Source organism: Oryzias melastigma, linkage group LG22, assembly GCF_002922805.2.
Source record: "Oryzias melastigma strain HK-1 linkage group LG22, ASM292280v2, whole genome shotgun sequence".
Classification (NCBI taxonomy): domain Eukaryota; kingdom Metazoa; phylum Chordata; class Actinopteri; order Beloniformes; family Adrianichthyidae; genus Oryzias; species Oryzias melastigma.
Window position 1 is genome coordinate 17,307,550 of NC_050533.1, and position 20,068 is coordinate 17,327,617.

General features: G+C 39.4%; 1 protein-coding gene across 3 annotated transcripts; it reads left to right on the plus strand.

Annotated features, from left to right (window-relative positions):
* Positions 1-248: 248 nt before the first annotated feature.
* On the plus strand, positions 249-10,984 carry nkx2.2a (NK2 homeobox 2a). Of its 3 annotated transcripts, none has more exons than XM_024277436.2 (3): positions 249-295; positions 2,076-2,405; positions 2,888-5,109. In XM_024277436.2, exons 2-3 carry the CDS (start codon positions 2,141-2,143, stop codon positions 3,466-3,468), a joined length of 846 nt encoding a protein of 281 aa, XP_024133204.1. In that variant the 5' UTR covers positions 249-295; positions 2,076-2,140; the 3' UTR covers positions 3,469-5,109. The 3 variants fall into 3 exon arrangements, with proteins under 3 accessions (XP_024133204.1, XP_024133228.1, XP_024133220.1); XM_024277460.2 differs by lacking the exon at positions 249-295 and adding an exon at positions 10,537-10,984 and having other exon boundaries at positions 1,501-2,405; positions 2,888-3,220; XM_024277452.2 differs by lacking the exon at positions 249-295 and having other exon boundaries at positions 1,551-2,405; positions 2,912-5,109.
* Positions 10,985-20,068: the final 9,084 nt, after the last annotated feature.

Below are 20,068 nucleotides of genomic sequence, written 5' to 3' on the forward strand. Positions count from 1 at the left end.
TGCGCACCCGTGCGCCATCACCAAACCTCACGGTGACTCCCACCTTGTCACCGTGCCAGCCGCCGCTAAAGCGAGGCAAAAAAAAAAAGACACGGCTGATAACCCCGCGTGCCCCACATTTCCCCCCTTTTTTAATGCATGAAATAAACCTTTGCGCAATAATTCTGCACGGGCCACGTGTGAGTTTCCTGAGGTTGCTGCTCAGGCCATTCCTGCATGATTCGTAAAGCTCTCTGAGACTTGCGCGTCCCTTCACACGCCGGATTTGGCTGCGCAGCGTTACTTGGTGGATCAGGTCAGTAACCCCTCTCTCCCTTATAGAGGCTCGGGCTCAGCTCCAGGTTTGGCGTCGGAGTCCGCTCAGCTCAATGGAGCCTTTGTGGGATGTCGAGACTTGTGATTAATTTCTGCCAATTTGGTGTAATATTTACCTCAGGCCTGTGAGGCAGGTGCACCTTTATTTGCGCAAAAACACCCTCCTCAGACTTTTTAAAAATATATATTTACCTTATTTTATAAATATGTTTTTTGAGAAAAGCAAGTAAAATAAATAATAATACAAGTACAATTAAAAGAAAACTTAAAATATATTTTTTTCTATAATCTGTTTAACTTAAAGGCTTTCGGGACTGCAAACACTGTTGAGATGGACGAGTTTTCTTAATATTGTGGAAGGATCCTGGATTTGAATGAAGAGATAGTCCATTGAAAGCAGTTGAATGCCATGACAACTAGGAACAACCTCTGATTTATTCCAAACAGTTAGAAAGCATTGTGCGCAGGGCGTCAATCATCCATTATTTGGCCCCTGAAATAAATGCAAAAACTGCGGCCGGACAAAAGCTTCCAACAGGAGCCGGACATTTGTCTACATTTCCCCTATTGTGTGCAGCTTAGCAATCGGTTTGTATTTGTGTTTGCCCGGGTCCGACCACCCAGGATGCGCAGAGGACTTGCTAAAAAACGTGAAACATTGTCACCCACATCACATACTGGATGGGAGACTGAGGGAGGAGAGTGAAAGGGAAAGTCTTGAAGGGAAGGAAAATAAAGTAAGCAACAATGATACTCGGACTGAGCACTTTAAAGGGGGCTCCACACAAGCAGAAAACAAATATTGGAACGCGCTGGCACGATTGGACTGAGAGATTTATGGAAGAAAAATATGTATTTTATTCGAACAAAAAAAAGATAATTAATGTAATTATTTTTTACACCACTTTATCAATTATTATTTAAATTATTAATGTTAATTTGTGTGCCACATTCAGGTTTTCCTAAATGCTTCTCATCGTTTCATAGCAAACATTGCTGCTTCAGTTGCAACACATCCTCTTGTCTCTAATCCTTGGCAAAAATATTTGCACAAAAGGTTTACATAAATTACCCAAGAACATTTGATCAAAAACACGTCATCCAATAATAATATCATCATCTTTCCAACTACAAATATATATGTAGTTTTTAAAAGAAAAGTAAAATATATCAATTTGTTAAAACGTGCATTTCAAGTATTACGCGCAGAAAGCTACTTGGAGGTTCTTTGTATGTAAATAGGGTGTAAAAAAGGCCCTCCCCGTCTTTGTAATTAATTGACACGTTATACCACTCATCATGCTCTGAAGCACCAATGGTAGAGGCTCGGATCTCCCCAAAACCCACAATTTCACATCTGCAAACACTGTCTTCATCCACTTGACTCCCAAGACCCGCCCACACGTGGCCAACCTTTCTCGTTTTTGAATGCTTTTTCACTGCAGGTTCATGTGTTGAGACCAACCTTATATGGACTGATCGGACAAGGTAATGGCTTATTTCCCTGTAGCACCCAGCAGTAGCACAGTATCCATGAGCCACATATAGCACTTCAGCCACTTTGGCATCCTTCCTGGACTTATCCAGACTGAATCCACAGCTCCTTGCTTAGGCAATGGTTACCCACAGTGGCTGCTTTGACTGTACTTCAGCGTAGAGCGACACTTGCACGTCCTACGTGGTTTTTTTCTTTTTCCTGAAAGAAAGAAAAAAAATCGCCTCTGCTTTTTCTTCGTCTTGTTTGTTTGTTTTCACCACAGCGGATTGTCCGAAAAGGTGGTGCAGCAACTTTTGCCTGCATATTTCCCTCCCCCTTCACCAGAATATGTCGTTGACCAACACAAAGACGGGCTTTTCTGTAAAGGACATTTTGGACCTTCCCGACACGAATGATGAAGAGGGATCTATCACCGGAGCGGAGGAGGACACGGAGGGATCGGACACCACGTCCACGACAAAAACCACTGGAGTTTTGGTGCAAAGTCCTCTAGAAAACGTTCAAAATCTGCCTTTAAAGAACCCCTTTTATGACAGTAGTGACAATCCTTATACACGATGGCTTGCCACGACGGACAGTATTCAGTATTCATGTAAGTAGAGCCGCAAAATTGCTGCTGATTTTGTTGATAGTGATTGCTGTGAAGGGCATTTGCTGCCTTTTTGTGGTTGTTTATGTGCAATCGGCATCTTTTATGCGCCTTTAAGAAGCCCCGTTCATCCTAATGGTGGTCTCGGAGCTTTTATTGGATTCAGGATCTCTGCACTTTGCAAGAATCCAATCGATAAAACGCCGCAGAAAAACAAGGAGGCTGCAAGTTAATTGGAAAATAACCACTGTGAAATTTTGATTGATTTAAACAAAACCTTTAAATGTATCACTGACTCCCCTGTGAGGAACTGAAGTATTCTTATTTATTTATTTATTTATTCCTCACTCAAATTAAATTCGAGTTGCTCCAAAATCGTTTTTACGCATGTTTGTTGCGCAGTTTGTTATCATAAATGCATGAGTTTGGTGGCTCGTGTTTGTGTAAAATGTCTCTCACAACTTCCCAGCGTAACGTTTTGACAGTCTTTCTCCCGTTTCTTGCCGCAGTGCACGGTCTATCCGCCAGCGCGCAGGACTCAGCCAAGTCCCCGGAGCCGTCCGCAGACGACGAGTCGCCGGACAATGACAAGGAAACTTCCAGCAGCGGCGGCAGCGACTCCGGCAAAAAGCGGAAAAGAAGGGTGTTGTTTTCCAAGGCGCAAACGTACGAGCTGGAGCGCCGCTTCCGGCAGCAGAGGTACCTGTCCGCGCCGGAGAGGGAGCACCTGGCCAGCTTGATTCGCCTCACCCCGACCCAAGTGAAGATCTGGTTCCAGAACCACCGGTATAAGATGAAGAGAGCCCGGGCCGAGAAAGGTATGGAAGTGACCCATCTCCCTTCTCCCAGGCGGGTGGCCGTGCCCGTCTTAGTCAGGGATGGAAAGCCTTGTCACACTCTTAAAGCTCAGGACTTGGCGGCCACTTTTCAGGCCGGGATCCCTTTCTCGGCGTATAGTGCCCAGTCGCTCCAACACATGCAGTATAACGCGCAGTACAGCGCCGCGGCCACGCCACAGTTCCCCACAGCACATCACTTGGTGCAGACGCAACAGTGGACTTGGTGAAAGAAATTATAGAGACTTGTCTTGGAGGTGCGATAGGGAGGTTCACCACAAAGCAAAGAAAGAAAAAAACTCACAAAAACAAAAAAGACTTTTCATTTTTGCAGCTTGACTCATATATATACTACCATTTTTATTCGGGGCATGTGTGCGCCGTGTTTACATGTTTTCGTTAAGAGAACTGGGTCCAAACCTCTCCCACATAGATTTTATTCTAAATGTCAATGCTCTTCTTGTGAACATTTTTTTTGTAAAGTATGTTGTGTGTTGGTTGTAGAGATGTTTTCCTCTCTTTTTTATTTTATTTTGATCTTTCGTGTTATTATCAGCACGTACGTACCACTTTATAATTATAGAAATTTTAATTTCTTGCTTCTTTTATGGACCGAAAAAATATTTATGGCCACGAATAAAAAAATCTGGCAAATTTTCAACTCTTTTTTCGCTTTTGTTTTTATTTCTTGTAAATATCTTCAGGTGGTTCAGAGACCAGGATCTATGTTTTCTAATTTGTGAAAAACAATAAAAAAAGGGAATAAATAAAACATATATTTTTTGGCCAACATGTTAAATGTGTGATGAAAAAAAAGAAATGACTGGGGTTAAATGTAGTTTTGGTTTTGAATATAATACTAATTGTAAAAATAAAATTAAAAGAACGAGGTTTTTAATGTGAAAAAACATTCAGGAATTGCGCACATCCAAACACCAGAGTTGAGAGTAAATTTCAGACGCACTTCAGTCTTTTCTTTCGAATCAAATTTAATCCGGAGAATATTTTCCCCAGTCCAAACACATCACTACTAAAGAGCCCAAAGTCACTTGTGAAATGGGACTAAAATCCACTCACTTAATATGAGTGGGCTTCTCCACATAAGAAGCTTTTGAGTCAAAAGCACTCCTTTTTGTCAGCAACCCCTACCACTCCCGGCCCCGGCTGTAAAGTGGACTGCTGAGGAAAAGCGTCGCTTAATGCAATAAATGTTTTCTTTTCTTATTAAGCGCTAAAATAAGGAAGGAGGTTTTAATGGACAAAGGGCTCGTGCGTAAAAATGAGCGTTCAAGTGTTAATGAAGTTATTTATAATGATATCATCACGTAAAAAGGTAAAAAAAATGTTGAAAAATATTACACTTGTTTCTTTTTTACTACAAAAAACAATTTACGCACAGACGGCTCCTCGGTGATCCATTGACGCGCTGCGCATTATCTGACTCCTTCAATATCTTGAGTAAATATGATAACCCCGCTCGAAAAAAGAAAGAAAATCCATGCATTCTGTTTGTCCCGGGACAGAATTCTCACAGCAGATGCTAGAGTCGCCCCTATCATCACTGAACAAACAGCTAAATTGGGTAGATTTGCTAATTATTTACAGAATTCGGTCTCAGGGGGCTACTGGCTTTTGTGGACGGACACAGACTCAATTTGTCCCTGTCAGGAATGCTTTCTCACAGAACACCAGTTGAGCTTGTAGGTCAAATAAATTTAGCCTTTTTGTCATATATTTATTTCTATCCTTGGAGCTGAGAAAAGATATTTCTGCGGCGCGTCTCGTTATGATGGAAACCCGGGGTGCAGGTTATGCCGCTAATATGAAAGGAGGTGTTAAAGGGCAGCATCAAAAATAAAAATAATAAAAAAGGGAAATGATTTCAATAAAAAGATTTTTTGTAATAAAAAAATAAAGATTTATAACATTTTTGCAACACCATGAGGACAAAACAATGGGTCTGTTGGATGTTAGTCGTGCATGTTAACGAGCAGCAGGAGTGAGGATGCAGACAGAGTGGATAGACAGAGTTCCACGGTGCTGTTCAGAGTCAGGGAGATGCATCCTTGGGCTTTTTGTCCCGCCTGTCACTTGGTGCCATTGTGATCTTTTGCTGCACACGTTGTGTCCCATATGGACAGCTGGGCTCGGAAAAGGAGAAAAAGGATCTCTTACAAACCCCAAATTGTATCAAGCTTTCAAATAAAGCATTGTTGTCTCTCAAAGAAAAACGAATTAAAAATTCGAGCGATATCTATTCTGGTCAGAAAAAGAGAAGAAGCACCATTCACATACAACAGGCAGTCCTTCTTCCTTGATAGAGCTATGCCAACAACAGCCTTCTTATTCCTCTCTTCCTTCTATCCCCCCTTTCTCGAGAGTGAAAGGCTGATTATTGTCTGACTAAAAAAAGGTTTCTGGTTAGAGCGTGAAAACTATTTTTAATTCCAGACTTCTCTGGTGTTTGCGTTGCGCGCGCAGGCAAATCTGAAATAAGCACATAGAAGCATGTTTGACCCTATTTTTCCAGATTGAGGACTTCCGCACGATGTGTGAAGATACGTAACTATTGTGCTCCAAAAATGACAAATCATCGCAAAATAAATAAATAAATATGAGGATGGAGAAATTATGGAAGAAAATAAACATTTGAATTTGAATTTACTGGGTAGATCCAATAACATATGGAGAAGGAGTTTGTCAAGAAATCAAAAATTGCGCATCGGCAGGTGTTTGGATGAATGCGCAATTTTGCGCATTCATCCAAACACCTGCCGATGCGCAATTTTTGCTTTTCTGATAAACCCCTGCTCCTTTTGTTCCTCTTAAAATGTACTAAAATGCAATAAATATGATATTAAGTATATTTTAATTTCAGTGTCATGCCATTAACATCAAGATCTGATTTTAAATAATTCCCAAACCTGATAAATTCAAGAGTATTTTCATTGAAAGTGAAGCAAACTCTAACTAAATAAAACCCCTTTCGTCCTAACTCTGATGGGAAACAGTATTCAGTGTGTATTCCGCGTCGTCATTACGCGTCAGAAAATAACTCCACTCCTCCAACAGAGCTGGAACGGGGTCAGACTCCTCGGAAATTGCTTTTTGACTACCCTAAGACAAAGTATGTTGCTGCGCAGTAACCCGCGTGCCTAACACAGTTACATAGCTCGGAATACAATACTTGAGGAAACATGAACTTGGGACACAGTGGATCTTCAGCATCTTGCCCATTTGAACCTCGACAATCTTTATATCGTGCGCATCGGCAAATAAACGAGGATTTCAAAGCTATAATAAGCGCCGCTTCTTATTTTAAGGAAGCTGGCTGGGTTTTATTGCCTTAAAGTAGATCCAGATTAGATTCGCCACAGTGGAGATATTAAATAGGGTGGTTGGGGGTGTGGGGAGGAAGAAGAGGCAGACTCTGTTACGCCAAGTCGCCACAAGATGGAAGCAAAGGTCTACGTAAACGTCGTGCCGTTTCATTATTTATTTCTTTTACCTGCAAATGTCTCCCAGCTTCATCTGATTCTATCACCTTAGAATTATGGCGACTAAATTCCAGTAGATGAAATTAACGCGCTTTTCCTCCTCTTTAATGAACGCGCGTGGCGGCAAACTTGACTGTCTTATAAGTGCTTGATTGCGGTTTATGACATTGTTATGAATCTTGAGAGCATAATCATATCGCTCTTCAAAACAAACCAGACAGGAAGTAAACATTTCACCAGGCAATTAATGCAGTTTTATCTCACACCCCGTTGTTGGAGGAAGGGAGTCTCCGGGTTCCTCCACGGCGTGGCGCAATAGGATAAGCAGACAAATGTAGTTCAGATCCAACCACTCTAGTACAGAGAAAAAACAAAAACCTAATACTCTGCTTTCTCATAAAATCTATATTTTCAACAAATTTCAAATAAAATAAAAAAAAAAATGTTCAGGAAAAAATAATATATTTTTTTTATTGGGGAAGCAATAAATTATACTCGGAATTAGTTCTACTCACTCAAATTTTCCCCTAAGTTCACAAATTTAGCCAGAAAACTTACATTCTGCAGAACATCCAGCAAAGCTGGACTCAAAGCAAAATGGGTCAAATGACGTAAAAGTTAAAGCAGCCACCATCTTTTTGCGCCAAATTTGGATCAGCATCAGTGAGCTCACACCTGCAGGGGGCCTCCTCGGGCTGAATAGCTTCAGCTGTGTGGACAGAGATGCTGAACATGAAAGAAAAGGGTTTGTAAAGTGAGAAGGAGCCATGATTGAATCATGGGAAAGTCTGACAGCATATATGAAAGGTAAAAGAAAAATAAACTGTTATTTCAGTGGGGTGATTAATCAAGAATACTTATCAAGTTCCATGAGGGATAAACAAATTGCTCTCATTTAATTTGTTAGATTATTTTGTGAGTCCAAAAAATTCACACAAAAGAGCTCCCTGTGTTCTATTGGAACAGACAGTTTTCAAATCTTGTTGGTCAACATCAATTGTCCGCCTGCATGACAAGAATCCGAAGATATGGGAGGCGTCTGACAAAAACTCCAACATCTGTGCTTGAAACTGAGCAGAAAAACCACAGCTTGAATGTTTCTTCAAGAAGAGGTGGAAGAAAAAGAAGGAATCCCTGCAGCATGCGCGAGTGTCCGAGTTTCCTATGTTGTGAATGTTTACCGTGCACGATCTTGGGTTTGTTTGGAGTTTATTTTTCTTTACTGAAGCAGAAGTTGACAGCTTAAGTGTTTATTTCATGAGAAATATCCAAAAGGATATTTATTTTAAAATGTACGTAAATATTTTTTCAGTGTCTTTACCTTAAATAATAATAAAAAATGTATATATGAAATTATTGGAAACTCAAAGACAGGTTTGCACACGCATCCTCATGAACCAACACATGATGTAGTCAAAGTATTTCTGATGCAAAAATGCAAATGCATCTGGATTTTTTTTTCTTTTTGCAGCTGTCAACATGAATCATTTGAATAATTTAAATAAATCACACATATTCACATTTTGACAGTGTTGTTTGAGTGGTCACACAATTAGTCTTCCAGCTACTCACTCAGAGGTCATGATTCCAGCTTCATTATCCTGTCAGCTGATTTGCATGCAGAAAAACACATTAAAAAAAGAGTTGATTACATTTGGAGCACAAACTTTTGGACAAAATATAAATGAGTTTAAACTCTTTAGAAATTGGCAAAGGAAAACTGTGTTTTTGAACGTCGTAGTCAAGGAAAACTGTCTTTTTCTGTTTGAACGGAACTAAGCACACACGGTTCACTGAGAAAGACGCTGATGGTGCAGTTTCAGTTTGATGCAGGTAGATTTAAAGTGGTCCAGAGGAGCAGGAGCCAGTTCCACGTCATCTCTGAGCAGGAGCGAGCGTCAAGGTTCTTGACTCTGCTGAATGCTAAGATTTACACAGACAGCAGAGTAAGCAGAAAGATGAGATGACCAGGTGAAGCCATCAAAAGCTGACAGAGGAAAATGTCAACAAACCAACCGCATGATGGATTTAAGAAATAAAAATACTACAGAAACCCATTCTGTCTGTTTTGTGTCATCTTTAAGGACTGAAATAATGATCACTTTTTGTAATGTAATTACACATTTATGTAACACAAGATCTTGCTCTGTATGGAACTCCTATCCTGACAATAAAGGCTTCAACAGGGGAATGCCACAGACAATTCAAAAACAAAAAGCCTGTTGAGTGCTATTAACAAATAAATGTGCCTGGAGCCGAACTCTTGAACTCCCTTTTCTTCCCCTCTTTTGCATATGAAATCATTGCTAAACATGGATGATAAAATGGCAGTTTATCTTGATTGAATTTCATTATTTTGAAATGTTAAACCGAGAATGTCATTTTAGCTTTTTTATTGTTCATGTGTAGCTTCAGAAGTTTAAGTGATGAAAACATCTTATGAAGTTGGGTTTTGATTGAGTCAAATGCCCAAGTGTTCATCTATGGATGGAATAATGTTGTTTTTATTATATTTATTTATAGATAACAACAATAAAAATCTAAGTAGACAGACGGTGAGGATGGACTGGAGCTATCTTTATAATTCTTCAACTTCTCTGAATGATCTTTGTTCATTTTATTATTTATTTTAAATAACTGATGCAAACGTAAATGTATTCGAATGGTAGCTTGAAAGTTCTTCATGAACTGAAAAGTCTTGATTAATAAAAATTACTTCAGTTAAAAAAAGGTTGATAAAACAAACCAAATATAAGGACAAAACATAAAAAAAAGAAAAAAAAACGGAACGAAAGGAAAACGAAAAAGGCTCAAAACAGGGAATTTAACCGTAAAACCAATAATTAATCATAATTCTTAATAAACTTGAATTTACGGAGGGCAAGACAATGTAAAAAAATAAAGTTGTAGAGGATTAAACTTGGTCTGACAGAACCTGAGGTAAAACAGAAAGCCTGAACGCAAAAAAAATCACGTTATCTCCTAAAAACTTAGAGCAAGATGAGCAATCTAAAAAGAGGCATTGATCTTGATACAAATAAAAAAAAAAAAATGAGGAGGGGCAGCTGTTCCTCGCCGCCCTCTTTAGATCCATCCCTACAATCAAGTAATTGACCCGCTCAAAGCTGCAGGGGCAAATGTTCACTTCACTTTTCTTTTTTAATCAATATTTCTTTCAGTAAATTAAGAAGCAGATAAACAAAAACAGAATACTTTGGAAAAAAAAAACATTTTTAAAAATATTTTCATTTTACCAAAAAAAATTGTAAACTTACTAATAAATGAGTGCTAAAAGAATGGACTTGGAATATGAATTTGAGTTAAACAAAACAACTTTAATTCATAAAGATCGTTTAAGTATTGCAAAAAAATAAAATTGCAGGGTTCACTTAGATGTGCAAAGCAAATATCGTTTACTGGTTCAGTTCAGTGTTTCCGTCTAAACTCACAAAATATATATTTTTTAACGTTAAACCCCCCAAGAATTGTACAGTTTTATAAAAAGGCAGGGATTTCTAATTTCTAATCTAAGATATCAGAGGTATTGTTATGTAATTGTATGACTTTTACTGTATAAAATCTTACAAACACTATCTAAAAAGTGTGGAGAATATTTTGCCTCATAACTGTCAAATACAAATCTTTTGGTTAATTAATTAATTTATTTTTGACTGAATTAACCTCTAACATAAAATACATGTATTAAAAATGTGATTTAATCAGAATTCTGCTGCTGTTTTATCAAATCTGATGTTTGGTCTTACTTTCCTCTGTCTTTTCTTTCTCAATGTTCCATCTTAGGACTTGAGTTGTCTTGTACAAAACCCACAGTCTGTTGCAGTCAGGTGGGCTGGACGGGGGACATCGCCAACAATCAGGTCCTCAGAGTTGAGTGTTTATGCCTTTCACTTAATGGGTTGTCTCACCTTCTTCAGAGGATGAACATGAGGTGCTTGAGATGCCAGCATCGCAAATGGATCCTGGGGCTTTAAGTCTGATAATCAGCTATCATCTGTTTCAGACATGCTTCAATCAGCGAGTGTGATGATCAAAAAGCAGCGATGTGACAGTTTTACCGATACAAATTGTATGGCAAACTTCACTTTGAAAGAGGAGTCAGAAGTTCACACTACAAGCTGTGCTCGTTGTTTGTTTGTGCACTTGTATCCTGTAAGGAATGTAACATTCTGTGGAGCTGTCTGCATTGTATAATAATGAAACAAACAAATAAAGTATGTGGACATGTGAACTGACTTTGCTCTCCTATTTTGCTGTCAATGTATGCTTTCTAACCAAGGACAAGAGCCGTAAGAATGACCAGAGGAGTTTTCCTGGTTTAAGTATTAAAGAAAATTGTTAATATGTAGACTAAAAATGAGTCTTTTCACCTGTATTGGCCTCTCTCAGCTGTTGAATCATCTGCCCGATCTCCTAGACAGCACAGACTCATGAATTATTGTGGGAGGATGATTCTCAGCAGCCATTACTATACTATTACACTTTATGCTTAATAATATCTATGCATAGATGTGCAAATTTGGCAGTTTTTACTATAAAACATTGCATTTCTAATTTACTTTAAGTTATAGAGTATAATCTAATATTTCTTGGTGTATTTGTAGTTTGAATTTTTCAATTTCCACACTTACCTATTTAATAGAGGCATTACAATTTATCTTAACAATTTGATTCATATCATAATTTGTGATTGCAGATACAATTCGTAGTAAAATAAACCTATCTTACTTCAAACCAGGTGGTATTTTACAATAGCGTATTGATTTATCTAACTGAAAAGATTTTTTAATAGTATAGGTCGATCCGATTTGATTTAGTTAATTAATCTGATTGGATCGTAGGAATAGAAATTGATTAATTCATTAATTGTTACACCCCTACTATTTAAGAATTGTTTCTGAACAGCAGATGCATATATTCAAATGTAGGCTTTCATGTAAACCTTACAACCCAACTGTGTTCTTACACACTTGTAGATTAACCACTTATCCTGTGGAATTTCCATTATTCTTATTTTTTTTTCCTTTCAGATACTCAATGATGGCGAAAACTTTATTTTTTACCGCTATGGATATTTGTTCTTATAGTTAACCTCTCTCCCATGTAAAAGCTGGTAAAACTGAACCATTTACAATCAAAGTTTTGTTGTAAAATGAGTGTTATTAATTGTTAAAGTCAGGTCCCAATGTGGAGAATAACTTCTCCACAGCTTTTTTTGCAACAAGAGAAAGCAGTGTTTCACAAGAATAGTTACATTTAATTTAGCAGTGTTACACTTGAAATATATATATATATATGATACATTTTCTGGCAAAGTGTGAGGGGAAGTTTATCTATTAAAACTCAATATAAAACTCAATATTGTTATGATAATTTTTTAAGAGCACACTCTAAAATAGAATAGTCAACAACAGATGTTTTATTAATACAACACTGATAGGTGAAGTGATAGAATTAGAAAATGTATTGTTGGCCGATGTGAATCCCCACACTGATGTATTTGCTTAAAAAAATAAAAATCAAACCATTCATGGTCAGTACAGTCAGGATATAAAGACCAACATTTATAGTCAGTCAAATGATAGTCACATTGAGGTAAATGATGAATAAATGTGAGCACAGATAGGAACACAGTAAGAGTATGTGAAAATTAAGTGATGGCCTAGGAATATATATATATATCAGTTCCAGCCAGGGACGTGCACAGTATTTCAGAGGGCTAGGGGTCCAAAGGAACCCAAAGTCAGATAGGGCAGGAAAAACACACTTTTTTGTCCCTTAATGGACCTCTACCATGAAAAAAAATCAACCTTTTGAGCTATTAAGTGGGTTATAATGTTCAATGCTCACTATAAAGAACCCCAAAAATCTGTTCACTCATTTCTGAGTAATCCACTAAAAACCTGCGCTCTGAGCATCGACTCCTCCCAACCCACGAAAACAAGCTGATGTCACAAAGTGAGAACAGCCCATTTCAGGAAGAGTCTCCCAGCACCACCCACAGGATAACGCAAACACCCACTTTCTTCGGAGAGCTAGTGGTGATCGGCGAAGCACTTTCTTTGTAAATGTCATATACCGTATATCTTTCCGTCTTCAACAGCCGCCGGGTCTAACAGGTGTTCGTTTAATGTCAGATGCCGGTCTCTAATAGTGGCCAGGCTCCTTTAAGGTCCGTTCAGATCCCCAGGCTGTGTACAGTCCTGCAAATGCTGGGTATCTGTGGTATAACCAGTGATGTTTCTGTGGGCAAAACGCAGACATGCTGCCGAGGCCGTCTCCAGGATGATGTCATGAAATGGGCAGGACCCTCAAGGAGCAAAAGGTGATGCCTCAGAAATCGAGTCGTCTTAATTCTGGGTAGGAAAAGAGTTCACGAAAATAACACATATTTCTTAAATAACTTCTGTTTTTGTGTGCCAAAGGTAATATATGATCATATATATGAATGTAGTTTACTCTGAAAGGCTTAATAAAATCATAATATAGGTCCTTTTAACAATTTGAAAATTAAGTAAAAACTTAAAATAAAGTACTAATACAGTAGATAACTACTCAGCTGTATGACCTGTGTAGGTGAAAACGATATATTGTCATTTTTTATGTAAACAAATCATTGTCAAAGAGTTAATTCACTTTAACAAAGACTTTGAAGACATAGAAACCAATGAACTAGAAGCTATTAATTTTGGCATTGTGCTACAGGCGGGGCTGCACGGTGGCGCAGTGGTTAGCGCTCTCGCCTCACAGCGAGAAGGCCCCGGCTCGAATCCCGGCTGGGACCCTTCTGTGTGGAGTTTGCATGTTCTCCCCGTGCATGCGTGGGTTTTCACCGGGGACTCCGGCTTCCTCCCACCGTCCAAAAACATGCTTCATAGGTTGATTGGTGACTCTAAATTGCCCCTAGGTATGGGTGTGTGAGTGAATGGGTGTGTGATTGAGGCCCTGCAACAGACTGGCGACCTTTCCAGGGTAAAACCCGCCTTCGCCCTCCAGTAGCCGGGATAGGCTCCGGCACCCCGCGACCCCGAAAGGGACACAGCGGTCAGGAAAATGGATGGATGGATTGTGCTACAGGCATAATTAACATTAATCAAGTTTAAGACAGTTGCTTAGGTTCATATTAATCATCCACAACTTCCTTCATTCCTGTTGATTGTCCTCATTGTATAGAAGTGTCCGGTTTTCTGTTGTCAGGCTTTGTTCCATTATTTTTTCTCCAAGCTTTTTCATCCAGTTTTAGTTTATTTAATAAATGTTATGCTTTTTCCACCAAGTCTAGTTTCCTGCATTTTGGGTCCTACGCCTCCAGTTCCTGGCAGTTGTTCCCCATGTGACTCTTGCTCTATTTTCTTATTCACTGCCATCTCTCATCCTCTGAAAACAGGCATTTCTATGTTTTTTTTTTTAATACAAACGATTGTGAAACTGGCTGATACAGAATTTAAAGAAGGCTATTCTAATCCAAAAATAAAACTGATTAATTTTGTTTCAGACCAATAGTAAGGATTGGAAGCTATGAACTCGCTATAAAGAGGGTTAATTTATTTTGAAAGTTCTCCTGGTGTTTTACTTTGTATTTTGTACCCAACTTCCTGTCCCTGCTCTATATACTATGTTGAATAGACCCTTTTCATATTACATCAAACAAAAAAAATTGATCTTCAGTTCTCCATTGGGCAGCAGTTTCTCTCGCTGTCCCAAAAAAATGGGTACAATAGAATACTGTTTGGTTTGTATCATCATTTTTCTTATTTTATCTCTAAGAAGAATTTATTATTTTTAATAAAAATAAAAACTAAGACTAATCAATTAAACAAACTAGGACACTTTTTAATTTGAGGTAAAAAGTGCAGGTGCTCAAGCTCCCTAAGGCCTTATGTGTGCATGTGCCTGGCACCAGGGTTGGGTAAATTATTTTTAAAGAGTAATTGATTACTTTACTTCAGTTACAGGATGAGTTATTATTAATATTATTATTAATATTTTACAAAGTAATTCACAACTCATTGCCTCACTCAACTTTTTTCCACTTATACAAATGCTGAAGGGAAAAACAGCTTGTACAAACAAGATCTCCTTTTTTCATTTAACTTTATTTTAAAGCAATGTCATGGCGAAAAATATGGTCATGGTTCAAGACACAACCACATCATTTGCCATAAGCTTCAGTGACACTGTTTTTTATTTATTTATTTTTTAATTATTTTGATTAATTTCCGTTTTGTTCTATATACCTGAGAAAAAAAGTCAGAGTTTATAGGCTCAGAGTACTGTTTACACAAATGAATTTGTTTTATTAGCCACCTATCACTGCGCCAAATTATGAATAACAAATTAATGAAGGTTTCTTTAGACTAGTAATTGCAATTTAATTACTGAAATTTGAACTACAATTCGCTATGTTCTTCTGTTACTGACAACAGTAATTAAATTACAGTAATTCATTACTTTGTAACATGTTACCCCAACACTGGTTATTTGTCTCGCTATTGGTTTGAATTGGTGGATTTTAAAGGTTCCAATCCAACTTTATTTATAAAAACCACAGGAACAAATAAATAAGAGAATAACAGACAAAATGTTGATTTAAAGCGAATTTAAAATACAGCAAATAAAAAGTATAATGGAAAATGAAAGTAAAACTAAAAGAGCACATGGACAGTAATTCCTGACAAATGGCAAAAAAGAGGTGAAGATGTTGTTCAAACACAGAAAGTGAAGATGCCAGATTAATGTGCTAGGGGAGCTCAGCACAATTTGGAGCTGCAACCAAAAAAAGCAGTTTATCTTTGGTCTGACAAACACTTGAGAAGCACCTGAAGAGCTGACCTGAGTGTCCGCCCTGGTCCTGGATAGGTAAGTATTCTGCTCTTCTTTGAAGTCCCTGAAATTTATTTGCTTTGTTGTAGAGCATTAACTCTTAAACAAGGAATAACAGTTTGACTTCCAGATTGAAGCTTGTTTGAAAATGACTGGAGCTGGGTCAGTTCAACAAACAGTCACTGGGTGGCTTGTTAAAAAAGTAAGTTAGACAATAGATTATTGGAAATAACAGCAAAAGAAAAAAAAACAGTCCTTATTGAGAGTGCCTCATCAACAATTAACAATTAGAAAAGAGTCCAAATCAGTGGTCAAAACAGATAAAAACAAGATACTGTATGTTGTGGCCAGCCTCTAATTGACGCCGGTCTCCAATAGCCTCCGGATCTAACAAGTGTTCATTACTGTTAGACGCCAGTCTCTAATAGTGGCCGGGCTCCTTTAAGGTCCGCCCAGACCCTCAGGCTTTGTACAGTCCTGCAAAGTGTAGCGATGATCAAGAAACGCTCATTCGATTTGGCAGATACAGATACAGAGATAAATGATTCTTCAAGGAGAAAGGAAACGTTCACAGCTAGTGCTAATCAGAACATAATACATGAACTCATTGGACATCATTATTATGTATATATACAGTACATCCTTATCTTTCTCCTGTCTGACAATAAAACTTTTATTGGGTAATATTCCAGAAGGAAAATATACTATTGCTATGGTTCAATGTCACATTCCAATTCCGGTGTCCATTCTTTTTCTTGTTGTCTTGATGGAAAAAAGAAAAAAAAATACTACCAAGTTCAAGAGGAAAACAATCAGATTCTCCTCCATGTTGGTTTTGGACTCCACCCACTGATCGCGTCTTCAACATGACATGTGCCAAAGCTGAGTCCCTGATTAATTGACACCATGCATCTGCTCTGCCAAATTGCAGCTTTTTGAATTCTCAATCATTGCCCAAAACGCACTGTTGCCAGACCGCAGTGTCCAACGATCAAACTGTGCTGCAGGACCTCTGTTCGTGTCTGTACATCGACTTAACAACTGGAACATAACTGAACAGAGCTTCAGGAGGGGAACAGTGTGTCCTGTTGCTAGAGAAACCAAGAGTCGGCAAGTGGACGTGTGGTTTGCCCAACTAGGAGTAGTTTCAAAGATTTTTCAACTCTGTTTTAAAAGATGAGAAATTCTCCTTTATTGTATGTATAATGAAAAATAAACTTGTCCCGCTTTGCCACTGAGGTATAGTGTTAACCTAATCAAGAGTAAAATTAGACCAGTAGCCTTCAACCAATGTTCAGATTTGAATTTTGCCTTTTCTTTGTTTTTCTTCTAATTGATATTTTGTTGCACAAACACATGATTCCTTACGTGATGAAAGTTCTAGTATTTAGAGTTGTGTTTGTAGTTCATACTACCAACACAAAGACACTTTTACACTGACTAGGACTGTGTGGTTCACTGTAGCTCTGTAACAGACAAGCATAGGTGTACCCTGCATTCATGCAACATTTGCTGGGTTTTGCTCCAAGAACCCTGTGACCCCCAAAAGCTATTCAGCAGGTTTAGAAAATGGATGAATGGTTTACAGTGGTGCGTTTTCTCTGGTAGTTTGCTATCATATTAATGTCTATCTTAGTGGAATCTTCTGGTAAACTTGGTTCCACTAAGCAGGTGAATCACATCTTTATTTGATTTTGGTTGATTTCATTTTAAAGAGGGATCCAAACAGGAAACATCAACAAGAACAACAGCTGCTCTTTTGAGGGCACAAACACTTAATAGGTTAATAACAAAATGTGGAGGAAGACAATCATTGAGTCTTGTTAGTTTTCTAATTATCACATACATAAAATTACATGCACTTCCTTCCACCGACACATTAATCATTAAGACATTCTTGACTATGTTTTTTTTATTCTATACTTGCATTTGCTTGTTCAACGTGCTTTATTTAGACATTTTCATCTGTTGGTTGCTGAAGGCAGGGGAAGGATGGACTCCCTCTGCTACTGGGATAGTTCTCTGGTTTGAATGCCTGAGTATATGATCCATCCATCCATCCATCCATCAATTTTCTTCCCCTCATAAGGGACCAGGTTGCAGGGCAGCAGTCTAAGCAAAGAAGCCCAGACTTCCCTCCCCTTGGCCACTTCTTCCAACTCCTCCTGGGGGACCCGTTCTCAGGTAATCTGAGAGAAGTAATCTCTCCAGCATGTCCTGGGTCTGCCCAGAGGCTTCCATCCAGTGGGACATGTCCGGAACACCTTCCCAAGGAGGCATCCACACAAGGAGACATCCAGACTTCCAGCATGCAGGACACATGCTGTAGGTCCTGCCTCAATTAAGTCAACAGGCCAAAATCATCTGCAGAGGAAATCCTTTGGTCTCTAAACCAGACCCCATCCAGCCCCAGGTTGCATCTAGAAATTGTGTCTATAAAGACTATGAACTGAACCAGTGATAAAGGGCAGGTGTGCCGAACTCCAACATGCACCAGGAACAGGTCTGGCTTACTACCTGCTATGCGGAACAAGGTCCTGCTCTGGTTATACAGAGACTGATAAGCCCTAAGTAAGGATCCCCGGACTCCATACTCCCAGAGGACACCACGGGGATGTGGTCGAGGGCCTTCACCATATCCACAAAACACATGGACTGGATGAGCAAGCTCCCAAAAATCCTCCAGCATTCCACTGTTCTGCAACCAGGTTCTGGTCCCCCTTCTTGAAAAGGGAAACCACCCCCATCTGCCAGTCCAGTGGTACAGTTCCCGATTGTCACACAATGCTGCAGAGACATGTCAGTAAAAACACTCCCACAGCATCCAGAGACTTGAGATAGTCAGGGCGGACCTCATCCACCAAGGAGCTCGTCGACCACCTTAGTGACTTCAGCCTCGGTGATGAGTAGCCCCACCCCAAAATCATTAGCCGCTGAGGACTCTGGGAGTTCTACCAAGCCAGCCAGGCTTGGTAGAACATCAGCTTGAAGGCTTCCCTTACCCCTGGCTCACACGGCAACCACTATGACTCAGGTGCATCACAGGAGTGGTCTAGTTACAGCAGATGACTCTCATTGGCTATGGGATGGCTGCACCCACAGGATCTGCTGCTGATCTCATGAAACTCTGAACTCACGTTGGTTAATTTTTTTAGGAAGTACAGTCATTGATATATGTTAGTGGATTGGAAATCACGTGACATATGGCGGAACAGACATGCATTGAGTCTTCCTGAGTGAAGACCGGAGGAGGTCCGAATAAGTACGCAAAGAACCACAATGAACTTTGCAATGAACTGCAAAAAACACAACTACAAAATGATCCAATCGAGAGGAACCATCACAAGACAGTAGTTGCGTTTTAATAGAGAGAAATCAGGTTGGGAAGCGTGAAGTGTGTTCAAGTGGGAGCGAGCAACTCGCGAGTAGCATGCTAGTTTGGTTCATCCATGTATGTTTTTGTTTGATGTTTTAAAACATGGGTGATGCTATTTGGACATATTTATGTGCAACCAGCACAAAAACTGAAGTAAATGGCAACGTGTAATATGTAATACGTGCAGCCAAGATGCTTGTGCTCCATTGCTGTGCTGGCAAAGTAGCACATAGCTACTTTAAAAGCCCCGAGGCTAAGTGTTGTTGATGGTCGCACTTTTTTTCTTTTTAGTAAGAAAGTGGAAGCACAAAATGTTACAAATAAGTGCCACCAGTGTTAAGCTTCTTTCTTGGTCCCACGGACTGGACCAGCTAGACAATGCAGTGTTCACTTTCTACATAAACTCTGAAGAGAGCAGTTGTTAGGGAAGGAGGTGTGGCCCGAACCTTTAACCTACCAGACCATTTACAGCTATTATCACTGTGTTTTGAATCTTAACAGTTTGGCAGGTGTATTTGATTTTATCATCAATGTATTTAAGTTTAAAAAATGTTTTTTTAGGGCTGTCAGATTTGTTGCGTTAATTACGTGCTTGACACCGACAATTTTTTTGACGCATTCGCAGATTTTCTCATACGTGCCTTTCCATACCGCGTGGACCCTTTAACTCACCAGCTGCTCTCACTGGATCACGGGCGGGTCTCCAACCACCGAGCTGCTAGCTAGAACCGGTCCGGCGGCAGGACCTGGAGAGCTCCTGCACCCTAACCTGGCTCCGGTTCGCGTCCAGTACCACGTCTGGTGGTACCGGCTCGCGTCCGGTGCCGCTGCAAAATATCCCAAAGTTCTGGAGGTTTAAGCGAGATCCAGCCCCAGCATAGCAGTCTGTCTGCCGGCATATTCATGGCATGAGCTCCGCTGGACACGTCGCTGCATCGAGCTGCAGCCAGAGAACGCGGCGGCAGTAACAGACTGTCAAACTATCCACATGGTACCCTGCTTTTCTCAGTTTTTAATGTTTTAAAAAACAAAATTTAATTGGAAATGATAAATCTCTATTTCATTTATTACTGCAGTTCAGCAGAGGAGGAAAAGATTTGGTCCTGTCAAAAAATG

Excerpts from the sequence above, each read along its gene's own strand:
- nkx2.2a (XM_024277436.2), top strand. The coding sequence starts at position 2,141 with ATGTCGTTGACCAACACAAAGACGGGCTTTTCTGTAAAGGACATTTTG. Across the intron at positions 2,406-2,887 it reads GGACAGTATTCAGTATTCAT|TCTTTCTCCCGTTTCTTGCC; the intron begins GTAAGTAGAGCC and ends ACGTTTTGACAG.